The sequence below is a fragment of the Rhizopus delemar genome, genomic scaffold (genome assembly GCF_000149305.1).
Source record: "Rhizopus delemar RA 99-880 supercont3.6 genomic scaffold, whole genome shotgun sequence".
NCBI lineage: Eukaryota > Fungi > Mucoromycota > Mucoromycetes > Mucorales > Rhizopodaceae > Rhizopus > Rhizopus delemar.
Window position 1 is genome coordinate 1,970,943 of NW_027137832.1, and position 18,709 is coordinate 1,989,651.

An 18,709-nucleotide genomic window follows, 5' to 3' on the forward strand; every position below is an offset into this window, starting at 1 on the left:
GGCTAAAATATCAACTTGGTTTCCTTCATGTCGAATGATACCCACACCAAGCTTATTAGCTGACCCTTCAAAACCAATTGCAATCACCATCAAAAAAAAAAGAAAAGAAAAGAAAAGAGTCACAAAGTCCTTTTTTTTTTCCAGAATATTTATTTGATTCAAATGATTATAAACTATTAATATACAAAGGGGATCTCTTTATTTTTTTTTTTCGCTTTTCTATTGAATTTATTCAACAACTTTAGCAAGGATTTCAGAATCACGGAACAAGATATATTCCTAGTAACAAGTCAATAAACATATTTTCTTTCCACTCATATTCAACTTACTTCGCCTTGAACCTTGACGGGGTTACCACCAAAAGGAGGAAGGATAACCTTGTCACCAGCATTGACTTGAAGAGGAATGTGCTTACCTTCCTTGTTAAGAGCACCCTTACCAACAGCAACAATGATACCTTCGTTCAAGGCTTCTTGGGCTTTTTCAGGAATATAAATACCAGCAGCAGTTTGCTTTACATTTTTGTTATTTCATCTGCTTCCCGAATCATTCTCATTTACTTACTTGTTGAGGCTTGATACGTTGAACCAAGACACGGTCAAGAAGAGGAACAATGTTCTTAAGCTTGTTGGCAGACTAATTCATATGCATTTAATCATCGTTTACTTTAAGGTGTGGCTCTATTTACCATGATTTATTTTTTGTGAATAAAAGAAAAAGAAAAGAAAAACAAGTTGAAGGGTGGGGGGACCCTTTTATCAAACAGGCCTTTCAAAAAAAATTCAAACACAACATTTCCAGGTTTTTCTATGTGACTGCTTCAAAAGAGAGATTCATCGTGGGAATCGTAAAGGGAAATCCATCTAAAGAGCATTATATGGCATACAAAGACAAAGAGAATTGCTTTATTAGTAGTAATAGTATTAATGGTAGTATTATTGCTTCTTTACAAATAAATCATAATAGAATCTGCAAAACAAAATTAGTCATTACTATTCATGTCTAAACGTCCACACTTACTCGGATAAAGTTGGTGTAGTACGATGTCTATTGGCCATTTCTTCAATATATTCTTTCCTAGCCACATAAGGTCTTGTAAATGTATCTGTGACTACTCGACATGCTTGATGAGCTGATATCGCCGTCCTCCGAATCATGGATCCTAAAGCATGTCGACTCACTACAATCCCATCCACTAAAGGCCCAAGGATCTATACAACACAATCATAAGCACATGTCTAAAAAGCATATATCTTATTACCATCATGTTTTCAGAGAGTCTTTGACTGGTTCCATCGGAGGGTACATGGATACGTATCCAATAAAGTCCATTTGATGTATGCTTTAAAGGACTAATAAATAAATAAACCATCAATTTGGAATTGGGTGCGGCATTTTGCTTAATCAAATGTGCTAATGATTGATAATTAGCCAAGCCCTGTTCTACCCAGACAATGCATGTACGATCATCTATTGTCAATTGCTGATGAAGATCTGAGTCTTGCTTTTTCAAAAAGTAAGGTGTATGAGCAATAAATTCTACAATTCGATCAGAGTAATAAGTGATTGTGTCACTTATTGAAGGTGTCAATTTTCCTTTATAGCCCTTGTGCTTTCCAGTATTCACCTTTTAAATGAGATTAGTCTTGGCTAGGTTTTATATAAAATCAAGACTTACAAACCAACCTAGACAGTGAATGAATTGTTGAAATTGTTCACTGGGCGTAGGTAAATCTTGAACCAGCTCAGGCCATGTTACATTACTAGATTTTGTATAATAAACAGATACTGAAATACATTCTCGTCTATAATGATAAACGTTGAGTCATCCAAGTTTATCATATAAGCTGTGCATCTTACTCGTTTAATAAATCTAATGCTTCTATTTCATTCATCAAAGTATCATTAATCTTCAAAGGAATGATATGCTCCCTATTCTTTGGCAACAAGATCCCAAGCTGAGATAAAAATAATCTAAATCCTCTTGGTGTTTCATAGTCTACATTTGTACCAGCAGGTGCAATCTTGCAAGTCTTATTCACTTTTGGAATTGCTTCTTCTTGCGCCTTTTGCTGACGTTCCATTAATGCCAAAACTGTTTGAAGCGTAGATGAAGCAAAGATCTTTTCCATCGTGGGCATCTCCATCTCATTGACCGCAGTTGCCTTAGGCACAGATACCTGTCTTTGAAGGGGTGGTCTAGGCACGTCGGGTTGGATATCGACGTGTATAAGTGATTCTTTGGTTTCTGTGTTGCCTTTATAGTTTGTTTCCATCGACCAAACATATTTTCCAGTTGTATCTCGAATGACGACCAAGATGGAGGGTATATTCTGATTCTGAAGATCAGTGATGGTCAATAAAGTACGTTTGTCGATCAAAAAGCAGCGTATAGGGCAGCCGTCAAGATCTTTCTCTTGATAGAGCCTTAGTTGATGTATATCATCAGCTATAGGAGGCCGTGTACTATTGAGTGCATTAGGAAGTATAAATCGACCCAGTTGATTGATAAAGAGGGACATGTAATAATCAGCAGCTCTTCTGATCGCCACGCATTCCTTTGTGGGCCGAGCATCCGTCGAACTTTGATTCTTTTGCTCATGTGTTGTTGATGCTGCTGATTGATGAGAGGATCCCTTGTTGACTCTTGGTGGAAGCTGAAAGAGTTGCTTTGGAGGTGGGAATCCGGTGTCTCTTCGTTTCCTCTTTTCAACACTGACTGGTTCACTTGTGTTTGAAGCTGGTTGAACACCCTTGTCCAAGATGGTGATGCCTTTACTGAGAGTCTCTATTACTGCCTTGTAACAATCACGATCATCTGTAATCCACTGACTTACAAGGACCCATCGGATCATGCATTCATAAGCTTGTACAACAAGCCCATATGTGTTCGCTAGATTACCAGCATGTAGCAGTGTATTCACATATCGACTTAGTGCTAATACAAGTTCTCTTGCTACATTCTGCTCTGTCTTTGATTAGTTTCTTATTCACAGCATTTTCTCTGCATTTACCTTGCTATCTCTTTTCACATAATCATACAAGTCTACAAAATCCATCAGCACATCAAATGCAACAAAGATAACATCATTAGGTAACTGCATTGTCAGAATCTACATAAAGTGTCGGTATTGAGACATTTGATTGTTTTTAGAGGTTTACCTTGTCTTGAATCAGCTTAACTACTGTACCAACCAACCCAGGACAAAAAGGTACATCTTCAATCACGTACACATTGATTAAGTGAAGAATATATCTCATGTTGTAAGATGAATCTTCTGTACGAAGGGACATTAAAAGTATTTCAAGTACGTAGAACTTTAACTTTTCAGAAAATACGTTTTTATATACAAATCTTTTTTTAAACTATTTCTTGAAAAAAGGAGGGAAAAACTTACAGATAATGTGGGTTTCACCGTACTTCCTTCTTGTGGTTCAGCATAAAGCACACGTATCTAAGCAAATAGTAAGCGTATTTTTCTCTTTATTTTGTTTACCTGATAGCTTACCACTTGAGCAATCACCTGCTCTTGATCTCCTCCGACTTGCTCCATCTCTTCTCGTCCAGTAGGTTCAATTTTATCCAAATAATTGGGTAAACACATGATGGTACCCAATACCTTGATGGCTGCCAATCTCAATTGATCCAGAGGCACATTCGATTTAACCCGTAACTTGGGCAATACCTTTTTGATCGCTGTAATAAAATCAGGTACCAAAATCCGAACACCCTCAAGATCAGACGCAAACAGCTCGGTACATGAGAGTAGCAGTGTAGGCAGGCAAAAAGGTGATTTTAAGCCGACAGAGAGAGCGGCATAAAATTTCTCAATATAAGTCCGTAAAAATGCCTGTTTTTGTTCAGGTTGACAGAAGATGGTGCAGAGTGTGATGAAGGCCTCGGAACAGCCTCGCTGTGATTCATGATCAAGAGAAGTTGAGGCGCGTGAAGCGGCATCAAATAGAAAAGTGCCAAACATGTGTAAAAGTGTATTACCGTCCGTTTTGGATTGACAAAAGGTGTCGACGAGCTGACGGATGCCAAGCATGTGTAGAGTAAAATTGGCAGGTGGTAGTTGAAGTGGATGAGGTGGAAGATAAAGTACTCGGTGCCAGGCATAATAAACAAATTCAGATGGTAGATCAAGTTTAATGTTGGGTTCGCTCACATAGACTCCGTCTGTTCCTTCTTCTCCAATCAGGCTTTGTACTCGTTTGGTTAATGCTAATGATAAAGACGACCAGTGCTGAATCGCCTTTGGTCTGTGTGTCCAACGCATGAAGCAACTCTATATTTTGTTAAAACTTTTTTCTATTTCCCTAAAAAACCAACCTTCAATATATCCCACATCTCTACATCCATCGTATTCGATCTCAGCCACAACTCAAACAAGACTTGTAATAAATGATCGCAAAGTTCATCTGCCATATTGATCACATTCATCGTTTCTCCTACAGGCTCCTTTAGCAAATAATCTGTGATACCGAGCATAACTTTCAAAACAACTGCCCATGTCTCTGGCGAAAGCTTCAAGGTCCTTCCTGCCATGACAAATACCTTCAGCGTCTTTTTACAAAGCTCAATATGTCGCCGAATAAGAGGTGTGATTGTATCTTTGATCGCCGCGTTACAATTGATGGCTCGTGCGATACGTGGCTGAAATAAGAGCGAATATTGATGAAAAATGATTTGATAAAATTCTTGCTCGAGTCCTTCACGAACAACAGCAAGGGGTCGTGTGTGTTGTTCAAATAACCAGCGTGCATAAATATCAATATCGTCCGAGGTGATGCCCATATCTTCTAGTGGTAGATTAAAACTTTGACCAATCACTTCCATAAACCATTTCACATGTGCTGGCGAGCCGAATAAGCTATGATCAGGTGGTTGCTTTCCTCCTGGTGGATGCAGAAAAGTGGTGATTTCTGAAATTAAAACTCTACGAATGGACAGTGGAAGCGAGCCAAGAATGTTGGTTTCTAAATCAGGCAAATAAAAAGTGATTAAACTTGTGTATAACGTAGCATTCTTTTTTGTTTACGTGGATCATGTTGTAATAATCTTAACTGTGCGATCCAGTCAAGAAACATCTAGTTTTATTATTAATTAAAAAGAAAAGAGAGAAAAAAGGGAGCAACAAAAAAATAAGATTCAATGGTTAAGTTCATCACGTGATGCAATATCTTTTGCTCTATGACAGTTCAGTAAAAGTGCCTTTTAATCAATCAACTGCAACTAATGGTCTTTGCGGTAGATCAAGAAAATAGCCGATTTCCTAAAAAAGAGCTAGAAAATAAAGTAATACATCACACATATAAAAAGGGCTTGAACCCTCCTTTTTTTTACTTTTTTTTTTTTTTCTTATATGAATTTAAATAATGAAATAAAAAGATCATCTTTATCAGCAAGAGCAAGTAAAATACCACAAAAGCTGGCTCAGTCCTCTACAATCTTATTCTCTGCTCGAACTTCAGTGAGTAGTAATATGCTGTCAAGCAATACGAGGAAAATTGGAAATAAAATTTTTGGCGGATCATCATCATTATCTGCTATACAAAAACCATCATCTGAGCAAAAGCCAGCTCTTGTTGAACAAGTAAGAAATAGTCTGCTACTATTTACTTACTTATTTCTAATAGCAAGAGAGTTATTCTCCTTATTCAACTCCTTCAATTTTTCAACTGTATACAGTTCATGAATTCATAGATATTATAGAAAAACAATCCAAACAATTCTTGATCGATTCAAGCATTAAAAGCGGCTTGAGAGACAACATACAAATATTGATGGTTGCTTGTGAATTAAAGCCATTCGATGATAATATGGCTATTGAATTAGTGGTAGTCATTCAAATTTAAAATAACAGTAACAACCATAATTTAATGTGTTTTAGATTAAAAGATTTCAGCAGATTTGTCCAACAATAAATAAATTAACTTCAATTTGTATCTCATCAGAAGCATTTAAAAAAGAAACACCAAAGATCTATTCCAAAAGAGCTACAGATGAAGAATATGAAAAAATGATGCCAAATGAACTTTTACTGGATGCTGCTGCTTGGTTTAGACTTTATTTTGTTGGAAAGCCGTATGTGACAATGATAGGTTCACTCAAGAAAAACAACGGATCCTTTTGTATTATTTCTATAGTTCAAGAAACATCAAATGAAGGCTTGCTGCAATATCGTATTATTATTCGAAGTAGAAAAGTGGGTTTCTTATGTTAAAAATGTAGTACTTATGATTAATAGTATGAACAAGCAAGATATACTGTTTTAGAAAGTAAGGCAAAAGAAACGTTAAGTCAAAGTATAAAGCAAGGCGCAAATCGACGCTCGTTATTATTGCCTTTGCTTTCAAAGAATTACGACGACAATAATACCAGACGTCTGATGAGGGCAGCTATCCTGTCTGTTTGTCCTACTTTAGATTTGAGATCATTCAAAGAATTGTCCTCAGAGACTACCATTACCACCGGCTTTGAAAATGACTTGATAAAATATGACGAACTTCAAGTAAAAACGAGAAAGATATATTTGCTGTTTATAAACATGGACTGTAGATTCCTAGGCATTACAAATTTGGTGTGTTGTCTATCAAAAGTGGACAAACAACAGAGGAATCATGGTTTTCAAATACTGGACTATCTAAAGACCTTGAGGACTTTTTAAATATCATAGGAAATAAAGTGGAATTAAAAGGATATAAAGGCTATGCTGCTGGATTGGATACAAAGAGTAATTATGTCTTACGATATAAATTATATTCTTATTGTCTGTATAGCCGGTGAATCTGGAGAGCACACTTATATTTCAAAATGGAAAGGTTATGACATCACATTCCACGTGTCAGCCCTTATGCCTTTAAAAGTAAACGATAAACAGCAAGTACTTCGAAAGAGTCATATTGGAAATGGTATAAAATAAATAAATAATAGAACGAATAAGACTAATGTTTTTATTAGATATTGTTTGTATTATATTTGTTGAAGGAAATCAACAATTTAATCCAAAAGCTATCCAATCTCAATTCTTGCACGTTTACATCATCATCCGCCCTGAAAGTATAAATAATAAAAGAGTGTGGAGGTAAATGATGATAATTATTTATAAGAAATGGATTCTTAGGTTCTGTTAGAATCGAGGTGATTAGACATAAAAGCGTAAGCCAATTTGGTCCATCTATACCAATGCCACCTTTATTTAATGACCAAGACCTAAAAAGGTTCTTTACATTGAAATGTAAGGGAAAAAAAAGTCGACTTCAACCACCACAATCTTACAATATGCTTGAATAGTGATCAGTGCAGAAAATGCGGCATTAAAATCTAATAGTTTCTTTATTCCCAATAATAAAGCAAGGTTAAGTTTATTGGATCAACATGTCAAGAATGGCTTGTCCTTTTGTTCTTTAGAGACGCATTCTTTAATAGAAAAGCCCAAAGTGAATCATACAAAATCACACTTGTTATGTAAAGCAACAACAGCAACGAAAGAACGAAAAGAAATGAATATAATAACGTCCCCTTCACCTTCCAAGAGTCGATCAACGACTTTATTAAATGATTTTAAGAAGGGTTTCTTCAGAAAAAAAGGATGAAGATACTAAATTTAAGACAATAAGCTAACGTGTATCAATGTTATACAATGTGTTTTATAATAAAGAGGGACCATGCGAGAAAAATTTATTTTAATGTACAAAGAAAAGAAAGGTATACATGAAAAATATACAAAATGGATGAAAATGATGAGTGTAGGCTTATGTTTTAAGTATTAGAACGGCTACTGTTGACAAACATCATCATTGCATGAGCTGCTGCTGCTGCTGCTGCTGCTGAAGGTGAGATTTCTGGACTTTTATCTTCAACTAATAAGTTAGGAATGGATAGTGATAAACGAAGCTGACTCGTTCTTGTCCAATCCGCTTTATTATCCATTTGTTCTTCCTCAATCTGCTGTTTTCTTTCTGTTGATGTCTGCCTATCTTTCTCTGTCATGGCAATAGCATAAGATAGAAAGTCTAGAGAATTCTTGATAGGCTCCTCTATACTATGGTTGTGGCTGCTACTACTAAAAACTTCTCTGTTGAATGAGGGTGGATGACTCTTTCTTCTAAGTTTTCTTATAGGTTCTTCCTCTTCCTCTTCTTCATCATTATCTTCTTTTGATGACCCAATAGGACTTGATAATGATCGGCTTAATAATCTTGATCTTTTATATTTCTGATGATGGGATGCCTGGATATAAGTGCGTTTGTCGATAATGTGTTGCTGAGTAAATCGAGGTATAGGTATGTCTTTGATTAATTCTTTCTGCTTTTGTTTCCATAAACATTCTACATCGCACAATGTGTTGCTCTCCCATCCATTATTAAGTTTAAATTTAGCAAATCCTAACCTTGCCCTTAAAGATTCAATGTGCTTTAATAGAGTTAATATCATTTTGTTTATCATTGCTATTTGCTTACTCTATTCAAGTCTTGATTGTTGCTATGACACTCAGTTTGGATATATTCAATTTTATTTTGCATGACTGAAAAAAAAAAAAAAATAAAGCAAATAAAAAATGAGGGGAACACTAAAATGTAAATAAATGTTTATAAAGTAAGAAAAAAAAAGAAAAAGAAAAATTAAAAGTATAAAAATAACTCTAGTCTATTTGTTCATCTGTTTTTTTTTTTTTTTTTTTATATATTATCGTTTGCACTTTTTGCTATTTTCTTTTTTTTTTTCTTTTTTAAAAATGAAGAAAAAAAATCACGTAAAAAAAGCGCGTCACGGAGTTTAAATTATACTGTGTACTTCGTGAATTTGCTATTTTTTATTTTAAAAAAAAAATAAAATAAAAAAGTTCTAACAAAAAATATGGCGCGATTACTGTTGAAACTTTATTTTAGCATTCTTTTTTAATAAAAGTGAAAATAATGCTTTTTTTCCTCTGTTTTTTTTGGTTTTATAAAGTAAGCTGAAATTAAAAACCCGTATTTTCATATAAAAATATTAAAAATGCAGTTCATTCTACTTTTAAAAAAAGAAAAGACAAAGGTAAAAAAAAGATTATTGGTCTTTTATTTAATCCACATTAGTTGAAAATATAATTTATTTTATCAACAGTACTTTCCTTTTACATTAAAAGGTAATCCTATCGTTTTTATGCGATGTTCCTAGTAAAAAAGTGCTACAATGTAAGAAAGAAACATTTTAATCTAAAAAAAGAATTATGTTTCTTTGACCGCAGCCTAGTGTTACTATTCCAAAAAAAAAAAAAAAAAAAGTCTTTATAAACCACCCTCAATTTTTAAAGAAAGAAAATAGGCGCATAAATTTTAAAAGTACTGTGGTTTTTGGTCACATAATAAAGCCTATATTTTATTGAGGAGGAGGAGGAGCAGTAGCACCATAAACTAATCTATCAGGCTGCTCTGTTGGTACACGCTGATATTCCAAACCACCAGCTTCCAAATCTTCAATGTTGTCATTATATTTATGCACAATGTAAAAACCATGAACAATTCCAGGAATTGCACCAAGAGCACAAAGACAAAAATTAATGAGTAAATCTATACTACAGCCTGTCTTGATGGCTACTGCAGCAGGAGGGAAAAAGAAGGCAATAATGAATAAGAAAATGTCTCTGCTTGAATAAGGTCCCATAACAATCAAAACAAAAAGACAAAAAGAAATCCAATTATTATCACATACGTAAAAACAAAGAGTTTTGAGATTGGATGTTTTAAATTTCAGATTTGTAATACGTTAAAGAGAAACCATTATGAATGAAGCAATCGAACTTTTTTCTTTTTTGAAACATAGAATGAAAAACCACATAAAGACCGTAATCACAATAAATAATACTGATTCTGGTCGTATACTAGCTGAATTTTTTCCCCTTAAACACAAGTGATTCAAAATCTATTCTGGAATTTACTGCAAAGCGTTTATAATGTATTATCACTCTAATAGTTTTCTTAAATATAATATTTACATACGGTTACAAGAGGCTTCATAGGTTCAGTACTTACCACTTTAAATTATAGACAATTAAACTTGCTTCATTTTATGAATCTTAATAGTTTATGAAATTTATTTTCTTTTTTTTTAATAAAATACCAAAAGGCTACAGAATAGCCAAATTCATAGATTAATCCATACAAGCCCCAACATATTATCTTTTTTATTCAAATTTAGTCGATGTTTTTTAGTAATGGCTGCTAACCTAGACTAATGTCTTACATTTCATAGAATATTCATATTAAATTCTGTATTTTCACTATTAACAGTACTACTGTAACAAAATTAGATATAAAGTGCCTCAGAAGAACATACTTTACGCATAGCAAGTCGATCTTATGTAACAGCACTTAGGAAGCAATTCTCAGGCAGTTGATGGCATTTGTATTATAATGTAATGAGCCAGCAAGATGTTATATAAAGAGTACCGATTAAATATATTTCGTTTTCCTCATTCTTTTTTTCTTTCCGAGTAAAATACAAACGTACTACAGATCCCCAATATACCTAATACAACTAAATTCGAGCAAACATTGATTTCTATATTTATCATTACCTTTAATTGTAACAATTTATTTGACAAAAACGTTGTCAATCATTTAAGAAAACAAGGAATTGTGTATGTGTAACAGAATATCATGTGTGCTCACAAAGGGCTTATTGAATGAGGCATTTTTTCATGTTTGTCTTTTTTGCTGATAATGAATGGCTCAGAAGGTAAAGAGATAAAGTATATATTACAACGGTAGTTAATATAATTATAAAATCAGGTAAAGTCTTTTCTGTTTATATTTTTGTTGCCATCTAACTCTTTTAAAGGTGTATTTGCAGCCAAAAGCGTTAATGACTTGGCGACAACAGGTAAATTCTAAACAACATAGACACAAATTATTAATGCACCTAAAATGTTTAAAAAATTCGCTGGTAATAGACAACCCACCTCCTGTTCCTCCAAAACATCAAGAAGAGCAGCACTCTGAGTTTTTAAAATTCGTACATGTTTATGAAAAAAGAATGTTTCAATCACATACTGGACTTGATTTTCATAATATTATGAACAGATTCAAAAATCACGATACAATAAGCATAGACAATACTCCCGAGGGATTAGAAAAGAGCGTGCATAGATTAGAAGCAGAAACAGAACAAGAGATACAAAAGCTACTGGAGTATAAGACACAGCAAGAGTTGAATGCCCAACAAACACTTGACGCCTTGGTGAAAGAGATTGAAAAAAGTGAGGCCGAGGCAGAACAGCAGCGGCAAATTTTGATGGATCTTCAAGGCAAATTAGGAGAGGTCAATAGACAATATGAATTGAAGGACATGATCGATCAAGAATTGGATGATTTGTCCCAGAAATTAGAGACTTTGGCCAGTACATTTCAAACAGAATGCGTTGCTCGTATTCATGCTATTGTCTTCGAAAAGGTCATCTTCTCATCCTCTGCACATTTTGGCACGGATGTCAACACGCTTAACAGGCTATTTATTGATGCGAACAGACAGGATTGGGGACTGCTACTGAACAAACAAATGGCCAAGTGCTATGAGGAGCACAAAAATTACTCAGAACAAGAAGGAATAGTACAAGAGTTTAAAGAGCTACTTCACGAGGTAGGCTTATATTGTGGCTCTGAAAGTCAAGAAGCTTTGTTGAGAGAATGCGTAAAGAGTGCCAGTAGATTAAGACGATTTGCTATTGTTAGATATCCACAATTCCCTGCTAGGGCACGTACACACTATGAAAAGAAGATGAAAATACGCAATAGCGAACATGTAAAGGGACAATCATGGGTACAAAAGTTTAAAAAACTGACAGAAAAATGAATTTCCAAAACGTTTCTCCCAAATTTGAAATAAACATTTGGAAAATGCTGTATATTAACTCCCATCTTTCTCCTTTTTCTCTTTTATTTCAAATTTTTGTGTCTTCTTCCTTATCAACTACTTTATAACTTTTTGAGCCATTTCTGTTTTCACTCTTCATCCAAGCTAAATATAAAAATAACCCAGCCAAGAAAGCTACCCAGATAGAGAATGCAATATAGAGTGCAAACCTTGTTCTTATTATTCTCATCCCTAATCCAACGTTTAATAAGGCAGCAGAGGCTAAACATCTTCCTAGCCAAGTATGAACCCGTTTATGCCATGGTGGAGTCATTGGTAACCTTTTACAACGAAATATGACATGATTGACAATAACTAATGTTATTTGAACTCCTGTACCAACACAAATAACAATACCAATGATCTATATAAAGGGCTCAATAAGTCCATATTTTTTTTGTTTTTATCGCGGCTATTACTGAATGAGGTTTTGGCTCAAGTTTACCGACCACACTGAATGCTGCAACGACAGATGTTAAGAACAATAAAGGTACAGTGACCAACATGATTATCATATGAACTCTTGGCCCCCACGATAACTGTCTCTTTCTAGCATACATATTGGCTGCTATAGCAAATGGTACGGCTATTAGCCATACAATCACCATAATAGTACCATGGGCATAAATTAGACTTATCTTTGTGAATCGATCCATACAAAAATAAAATAGATGAAATATAAAGAATGATGAAAGGAAAAACTTTATTTTAGTTTAAATCATTTTGATTGTATTAGTCAACTTTTCTACAGGCTCCTTCATTTCTTGAGGAATGTATTTTAATAGTCTCTCAAACAACTGACTTCTTTCCGTGTATAGATTAGCTTTATAGCACATGTTAATTAAATTATTTATCTGTAAATCCATATATATCTACCTTCTAACTTCATTAAATAAGTCTGTTGTTGTTCTGTTGAGCTACCAAGTAAGCAAACGCTTGTACACATTTCTTGAAACTCGCTGACTTGACCTTCATCTTCATAATCCACTAAAGGTGTTACACGTGTACGCAGATAATTGAGTGCAGCCGATGTTTTTTTCATATTGCCATTATCTTGACACCTTTTATATGATTCACGGCAGAGTTCTTTTAGTTTTTGCATCCGTACCATGAATAAACATTGACGAAGTATATCCGCTGGCTCTGGTCTATAAAAATCAAAATTAAATATGTAAAAGAACCCACTTTTGATTGCTTTTTTTTTTTTTTTTTTTTTTTTTTTTTTACTTTTTCAATTTCAACTCCCATAAATCATTTAGTCTTGAATTTTTGTCATTTCCGGGATTTCCTCCAAAAACATAATGTGTTTTCGATGAAGGATCATAGACCATCTGATGAGCATATCTTGGTATTGGATAGCCAGGGTTTGATGGTAAACAATCAAGGATTTCATGCTCATATACTTTTTGCCATGTGTTGTATCTCAAAGAATAAACGTAGAATACATTCTTTATCCTTTCCCATCTCGTACTACGAGTATAACTTGCAAATATGTACATTTCCTGTAATTTTTCATCAAAAGTGACCCTGTGTGTGAAACCCGCCTCTCCACTAAGCTCATCTTTGTGTCTGTGGTCTATTTCGGTGAACAAGTTTTGTGAAATATTGTATTTGAACAAATCGTAAAAGCATTCGTGTGAACGTTGACCGGCGAATATATATAAGGAATTATTACCTTCATCAATCACTGTAGAATGGCCCACCCTGCTTGCTGTTGTACCATCAGACGTATTTGCATCATCTGATCTACATATTTATATTAACAGCTTAATCATTCGAGTTGCATGATATTATCTTTTATTACCTTAATATATCCCATTCATTGGTCTCTATCTTGTAAGCATAAAGACCGCTATATGAAGGAGAAGTACAATCTCGACTAATTACTTTGCCTCCACAGACATAGATAATGCCGTTTTTGGAATCAACACACATCTGATGGTCAAACACTAGTTCTGGACCCCCATCATCCTATATAAACCGTGTAAGACTTTGTTCTTCTCTCTTGATTGAGCAGAACTTACGGCTGTATTGCTACTTAGTTTAACCCAAGAATCATCTTTAAGACTATATTTAAAAAGATCTGGTTGAAGCATAACTATATTATCTTCTGGACTATTCACGTATCGACCCAAAACATATATAGCATCCGATTGTGGGTCATAGCACATTTTATGACATGACCGTGGACCTGGACCAAGCTCGCTTTTTCATGTATAAACTTCTATCATCTTATTCTTGTATCTTTTACTTACCTTTCTGTATCTGAGCTCAACAAGAGCCATGAATTCTCTGCAATATCATAACACCAAAAGTCACTCAAGTCACATTTACCATCATATCCTCCCAAAACATAAATCATTCTTTCTTCAATATCAATACACATTTGATGTCCTCCTCTGCCACAAGGAACTATATCTTCTATAAATAGTTACTACACACACATAAACACAAAGTAATTTTGTGTATTTTTTGAGTACCATTTTCATGTATTGGACTCATCCTTTTCCAAATAGCTGTATAAGGCGATCGTTGACAGTGAGATTCAAATACTTCTGTTTCAAATAATGTTTCTAGCGTCTTTTCTACTGTATCAAAATCACCAACCAATACAAGTTGATGATGTAAACTAGAAATTATTGGATGTTCTAGTTCAACATCAATTCTGTTTTTTAAAAGATGAAATACATCCATCAGATTCTTTTGTCTAAAGTATTTTAAGCATAATCGCATTGTTTCCATATCTTTAAACTGTAAAACAGTTAATAATAAGCTACAGCAATACATGTGTATTCATACAGCTTCATATTCTTCAGATATTTTATGAACAGTTGATTTTTCGCTTATTCCTGTAACTTCAAGATACCATATACTAAAATTGAAACTTGTACCATAAGCTGCTAATGGAATAATTTTGATATATTGAACAGGAAATACCTAATATACTATTAATATGAACTTCTCTTGCATTCTATCTTACCATTTCTTTATAATGATGTTTTAATGGAAATACTTCGGGCTCGCTATCATTCTTTAAACCTATACAACGATAATAAGTCATTTTTCTTATTACCTTTCATTTCATTTTACCGCTGTGTAATAATTCTATCATACTTCCATCTGGGTCTAATCCACCCAAGACTTTGAACTCTTTCAGGTTACAAACATGGCCTTTTATAAATATATTAGATATAAAATTTCCTTTTCTTTGTCACTACTGTTACTTTGATAAAATTTTCCAAACATAATTGAACCTAACATTAAAAAATGTTAACGCTTTCTCTGTCACTCAGATTGGATATTTACGCGCAATGACTGATACATCGAATTTAATGGTTATATATTGTTGACTATCTTGTGTTCCACTTGACCACCTAGAAAGTTGATTTCTTGGTTTATCTTCAAGTATATTTTGCGGATGATAATACAAAGAATACGATGAATACTGATAAATGGTATATGTTAGTAAGACGTCTTGGGATTCATCTAATAAACTGCAACTAGGAGTAGATGCATGAAGGTGATTATGAACTATAGAAGAAGAAGAATTTTGATTGGTGTGCTGGTGTTTTTCTTTTTGCTTTATGTAATTTTCAGTTTGATTTGATAATATTAAAGGCATAGATTGACATTCTTTAATTGTTCCAATTGTTACTTTGTCTGTTATTAATTCATTCGTGCTACTTTGGCTCATTTTTGTATAAAAAACAAAGAGAGAGTAAAAGGAAAAGGAAAAGGTTATGGTATTTATTAAAACATTCGTATCCGCCCCTTGTTTTGAAGCCTTTCTTGAGCGTTCTTTCCACAGTTCAAATATCAATCTTCTTGTTACACCAGCTTGTTAGCCTTTTGATGTATCCATCTTTTTACCGGCTTAATTCCGTTTTGGCCAATGAAAAGTTCGTGTGCATTGTTCCCACATCGCTTTTTCTTTTTCTTTTTTAATTTTTTATATAAAAAAGGGTTCATATTAGACTCTCTCCTTTTTTAACAGTCTTTCCTTATTACCCCCCATATCTTTCCTTCCTTCCTTTTTTTACATATGCCTGACAACAACGCTCCAATAGAACCACTCAAGAAACGCGCCAAGATTGTGAGTGCATGCACTGAATGTCGAAGAAAAAAAACAAAATGCAATGGAGAACAACCTTGCCGCAATTGTCAAAAATCAGCAGCGAACTGTATTTATCCTACAGCCTTACAGAACGATGAAAAACGAAATGGGTTAACAAGAGTTGCTTTAGAATCGATTGAAGAAAGATTAAAAAATATAGAAGATATGCTGACAGCTCTTTCATCAAATCAATATACTATTGACCCAAATTTACAAAGATTACCATCCATTCATAACCTTTCGGCACCAACGGCTTACGATAATAAATATTATTCAACAACACTATCAGCTACTCAAGCTTCTTCTACTTTAAATCAAATTACGAAAAAACGAAAACGATAAAATAGCAGAGAACATCTTTCTTTGTCTATTGTTTATTATTATTATTATTATTATTATTATTATCATATATACTTATAATGCAAAAAAAAAAAAAAAAAAAAAAAAAAGCTTTTTTACATCACTAAGAAAAAGGGTCTTATTGAGTTTCAAAAACATTCCAAAAAAAGGGGTCAAAGTAAAATGGCTTTGAATAAAAGTCATCCTACTTTAAGAGTTAATCAAAGGAAATGAAACCAATAATATACCATACAAAAGATAAAGTGATATATAATACATATAATAAGTCTGCTTTTAATATGGCAAATTATAGCACTATTTACTATTAATAAAATATTCTTTTATTTAATTGGCACGCTGATCATCTATTAATGCATCAAAATACGCAAATACCTTATATATACAGAATAACTGATTTTGAATAATGCTTACATACAACCAATATTTTATCCAAAAATCATAAATCTCTTGCCACAATTGACCATAGCCACGGTATAACTCGTTCTAAAATTGGATACATTGGTACTGTATACATAACGCCTTTTTGTAACTAACAGAACAAAAAGGAGGGCTGAAAAGTAAAGATACTGAGAAAATACCAAGAGTAAATTTATTAGATAAATGTGGAGCAAAGAAGCATGAAGCAGCATCTATTATATTTATCATTGAGTTATTCAAGTCTTGAACTATTCAGAGAATCCATGTATAGCTCCTTCAGTATCTTTTTGCTTTTGTTTTTTGTTTGTTTTGCTTACTATCATTGTCCACTGATTATCTAATTTCCACATTGACCTTGACCATCTAAATTACCTTCCGCACATTCCCCTACTGTTTTATAGCAATCACAGCTGAACAATCCACATTTACCAGCAGCTTGTCCTTTTATAGATTTACAAGCGCTATTACAAAGCAATTCTCCTTTACCGTTGCTTAAAGCACATAACGAGGATAATGATGTACTTTTTATTTTACAGGAAGTCTTGGATCTGCCAGTTGCAATACAAGCATCATTGTATGACGTTTTACATTCTACTTGTAATAAAAAGTAAGAAAACGAGAGCAAGCAAATAAAAGAGTATAGCATTTGTTCATACAAATTAATATTCATCGCTAAGAAAAACAAGCCATATTTATATATTACTATCTGAGTTACATTATATATATAATCTTCCTGATAACAAATGAAATACACTATTTTATTTATAATGTATATTTTGTTAGAACTAAAACATACTAAAAGAAAATTCTCACATTAGATTGATTATAAATTGATTTTAACTATAACTCTTTAGGTTTATACAGTGGTATACTACTACTATTATGCTTCATTTGATTTAATTTGAAATTATCACTGATTGTCTAACAACAGCTTGGACTGGATCCCTTAGAAAACATAACTTTTAGTAAACAAAAAGTAAAATACATTAAACTGAAATATGAAAGGCTTGAAACTAATTTGGAGAGTTTATTAGCATCATAAAAGCATGTGTTCGAAGAGACACTGAAGCTAAATATGTTTTACTATAGATACCAGCTAAAACTATCACATTAGATGATTAACTGGTTTGGTATGTTTTATTGGTTCCTTACTGTATATTTCCTCCCTAACCAGTCAGGTTAGGTTCCCTGTCATATTTTGCTTAAGATGCAAATGTAACTTTTACTACCATTTGCCAATCACTTATTTGTACTACTAACATTTTCATGAAGCCTGATTTAGGACTGAAAGCCAAATGCAATACTAATTCAGCGAATTAACAACCATATACACAGCTATCTATTAATATAGGCTTTCATCTTGATAACAGATTAATTATGAAAACCAGTAACTTAAGGCATATATAAAACATACATCAAAAATAAAGAAAAAGAAACTGTTTTTCACTTCGCAATTATTATTATGCAACATTTCTAAAACAAAAGAATACATATATGAGAAATTAAAAGTAATATTGTGCAAGATTACTCAAAAAAGCTTTTAAACTAACAACTTACATTGTATACCATATATAATACTTGTGCTATGCACGCAATTTACACCATATGATTGTGAGCCCTAAATCACATTGCTACATTTTAAAGCATAAGTTGTATTGAACAGATTCTTTTTGTTCTATGCAATAAAGAGGTCCAAGAGACCCGTTGAATGATTGATTTGTTAATTTTATTAATCGAGAAACATTAATACGTCTATCACATACTGTATGCTATTCATATGGTTACATAAATTTGAGCCAAGTTCGCCAAAGAATGCCTCTATTATACATTGTCAAGATACTATTTACGCTGAGACTGCAGCTTATGATCTGTGAAGCCTGTCTGATGATAAGTCAATGATACAACAAATACGTTTAAAC

The 18,709-nt window shown here is 33.4% G+C and overlaps 10 protein-coding genes across 10 annotated transcripts; 4 read left to right on the forward strand and 6 right to left on the reverse strand.

Moving 5' to 3' along the window:
• Nucleotides 1-228: 228 nt before the first annotated feature.
• Nucleotides 229-691, reverse strand: RO3G_08780 (chaperonin GroS; the record flags this gene model as incomplete). Its single annotated transcript, XM_067663370.1, has 4 exons — nucleotides 229-279; nucleotides 330-512; nucleotides 565-636; nucleotides 689-691. The coding sequence occupies 4 exons, from the start codon at nucleotides 689-691 to the stop codon at nucleotides 229-231; spliced, it is 309 nt and encodes a 102-aa protein (XP_067519471.1).
• Nucleotides 692-1,016: 325 nt separating this feature from the next.
• Nucleotides 1,017-4,840, reverse strand: RO3G_08781 (uncharacterized protein; the record flags this gene model as incomplete). The annotated part of the gene is made up of 9 exons (XM_067663371.1): nucleotides 1,017-1,211; nucleotides 1,262-1,627; nucleotides 1,679-1,763; nucleotides 1,861-2,972; nucleotides 3,015-3,113; nucleotides 3,163-3,324; nucleotides 3,399-3,455; nucleotides 3,498-4,289; nucleotides 4,334-4,840. 9 exons carry the CDS (start codon nucleotides 4,838-4,840, stop codon nucleotides 1,017-1,019), a joined length of 3,375 nt encoding a protein of 1,124 aa, XP_067519472.1.
• A 646-nt stretch (nucleotides 4,841-5,486) lies between these two features.
• RO3G_08782 (uncharacterized protein) lies at nucleotides 5,487-5,859 on the forward strand (the record flags this gene model as incomplete). Its single annotated transcript, XM_067663372.1, has 2 exons — nucleotides 5,487-5,597; nucleotides 5,641-5,859. The coding sequence occupies 2 exons, from the start codon at nucleotides 5,487-5,489 to the stop codon at nucleotides 5,857-5,859; spliced, it is 330 nt and encodes a 109-aa protein (XP_067519473.1).
• A 306-nt stretch (nucleotides 5,860-6,165) lies between these two features.
• Nucleotides 6,166-7,297, forward strand: RO3G_08783 (uncharacterized protein; the record flags this gene model as incomplete). The annotated part of the gene is made up of 6 exons (XM_067663373.1): nucleotides 6,166-6,201; nucleotides 6,252-6,515; nucleotides 6,563-6,737; nucleotides 6,784-6,915; nucleotides 6,965-7,063; nucleotides 7,128-7,297. 6 exons carry the CDS (start codon nucleotides 6,166-6,168, stop codon nucleotides 7,295-7,297), a joined length of 876 nt encoding a protein of 291 aa, XP_067519474.1.
• Nucleotides 7,298-7,765: 468 nt separating this feature from the next.
• Nucleotides 7,766-8,529, reverse strand: RO3G_08784 (uncharacterized protein; the record flags this gene model as incomplete). The annotated part of the gene is made up of 2 exons (XM_067663374.1): nucleotides 7,766-8,419; nucleotides 8,467-8,529. 2 exons carry the CDS (start codon nucleotides 8,527-8,529, stop codon nucleotides 7,766-7,768), a joined length of 717 nt encoding a protein of 238 aa, XP_067519475.1.
• An 838-nt stretch (nucleotides 8,530-9,367) lies between these two features.
• On the reverse strand, nucleotides 9,368-9,652 carry RO3G_08785 (uncharacterized protein; the record flags this gene model as incomplete). The annotated part of the gene is made up of 1 exon (XM_067663375.1): nucleotides 9,368-9,652. The coding sequence occupies one exon, from the start codon at nucleotides 9,650-9,652 to the stop codon at nucleotides 9,368-9,370; it is 285 nt and encodes a 94-aa protein (XP_067519476.1).
• Nucleotides 9,653-10,710: 1,058 nt separating this feature from the next.
• Nucleotides 10,711-11,839, forward strand: RO3G_08786 (uncharacterized protein; the record flags this gene model as incomplete). The annotated part of the gene is made up of 3 exons (XM_067663376.1): nucleotides 10,711-10,726; nucleotides 10,829-10,870; nucleotides 10,941-11,839. 3 exons carry the CDS (start codon nucleotides 10,711-10,713, stop codon nucleotides 11,837-11,839), a joined length of 957 nt encoding a protein of 318 aa, XP_067519477.1.
• A 910-nt stretch (nucleotides 11,840-12,749) lies between these two features.
• RO3G_08787 (uncharacterized protein) lies at nucleotides 12,750-14,285 on the reverse strand (the record flags this gene model as incomplete). Its single annotated transcript, XM_067663377.1, has 5 exons — nucleotides 12,750-13,047; nucleotides 13,127-13,645; nucleotides 13,704-13,870; nucleotides 13,924-13,966; nucleotides 14,155-14,285. The coding sequence occupies 5 exons, from the start codon at nucleotides 14,283-14,285 to the stop codon at nucleotides 12,750-12,752; spliced, it is 1,158 nt and encodes a 385-aa protein (XP_067519478.1).
• Nucleotides 14,286-14,692: 407 nt separating this feature from the next.
• On the reverse strand, nucleotides 14,693-15,145 carry RO3G_08788 (uncharacterized protein; the record flags this gene model as incomplete). The annotated part of the gene is made up of 4 exons (XM_067663378.1): nucleotides 14,693-14,836; nucleotides 14,880-14,938; nucleotides 14,990-15,070; nucleotides 15,124-15,145. 4 exons carry the CDS (start codon nucleotides 15,143-15,145, stop codon nucleotides 14,693-14,695), a joined length of 306 nt encoding a protein of 101 aa, XP_067519479.1.
• A 796-nt stretch (nucleotides 15,146-15,941) lies between these two features.
• Nucleotides 15,942-16,355, forward strand: RO3G_08789 (uncharacterized protein; the record flags this gene model as incomplete). Its single annotated transcript, XM_067663379.1, has 1 exon — nucleotides 15,942-16,355. One exon carries the CDS (start codon nucleotides 15,942-15,944, stop codon nucleotides 16,353-16,355), a length of 414 nt encoding a protein of 137 aa, XP_067519480.1.
• Nucleotides 16,356-18,709: the final 2,354 nt, after the last annotated feature.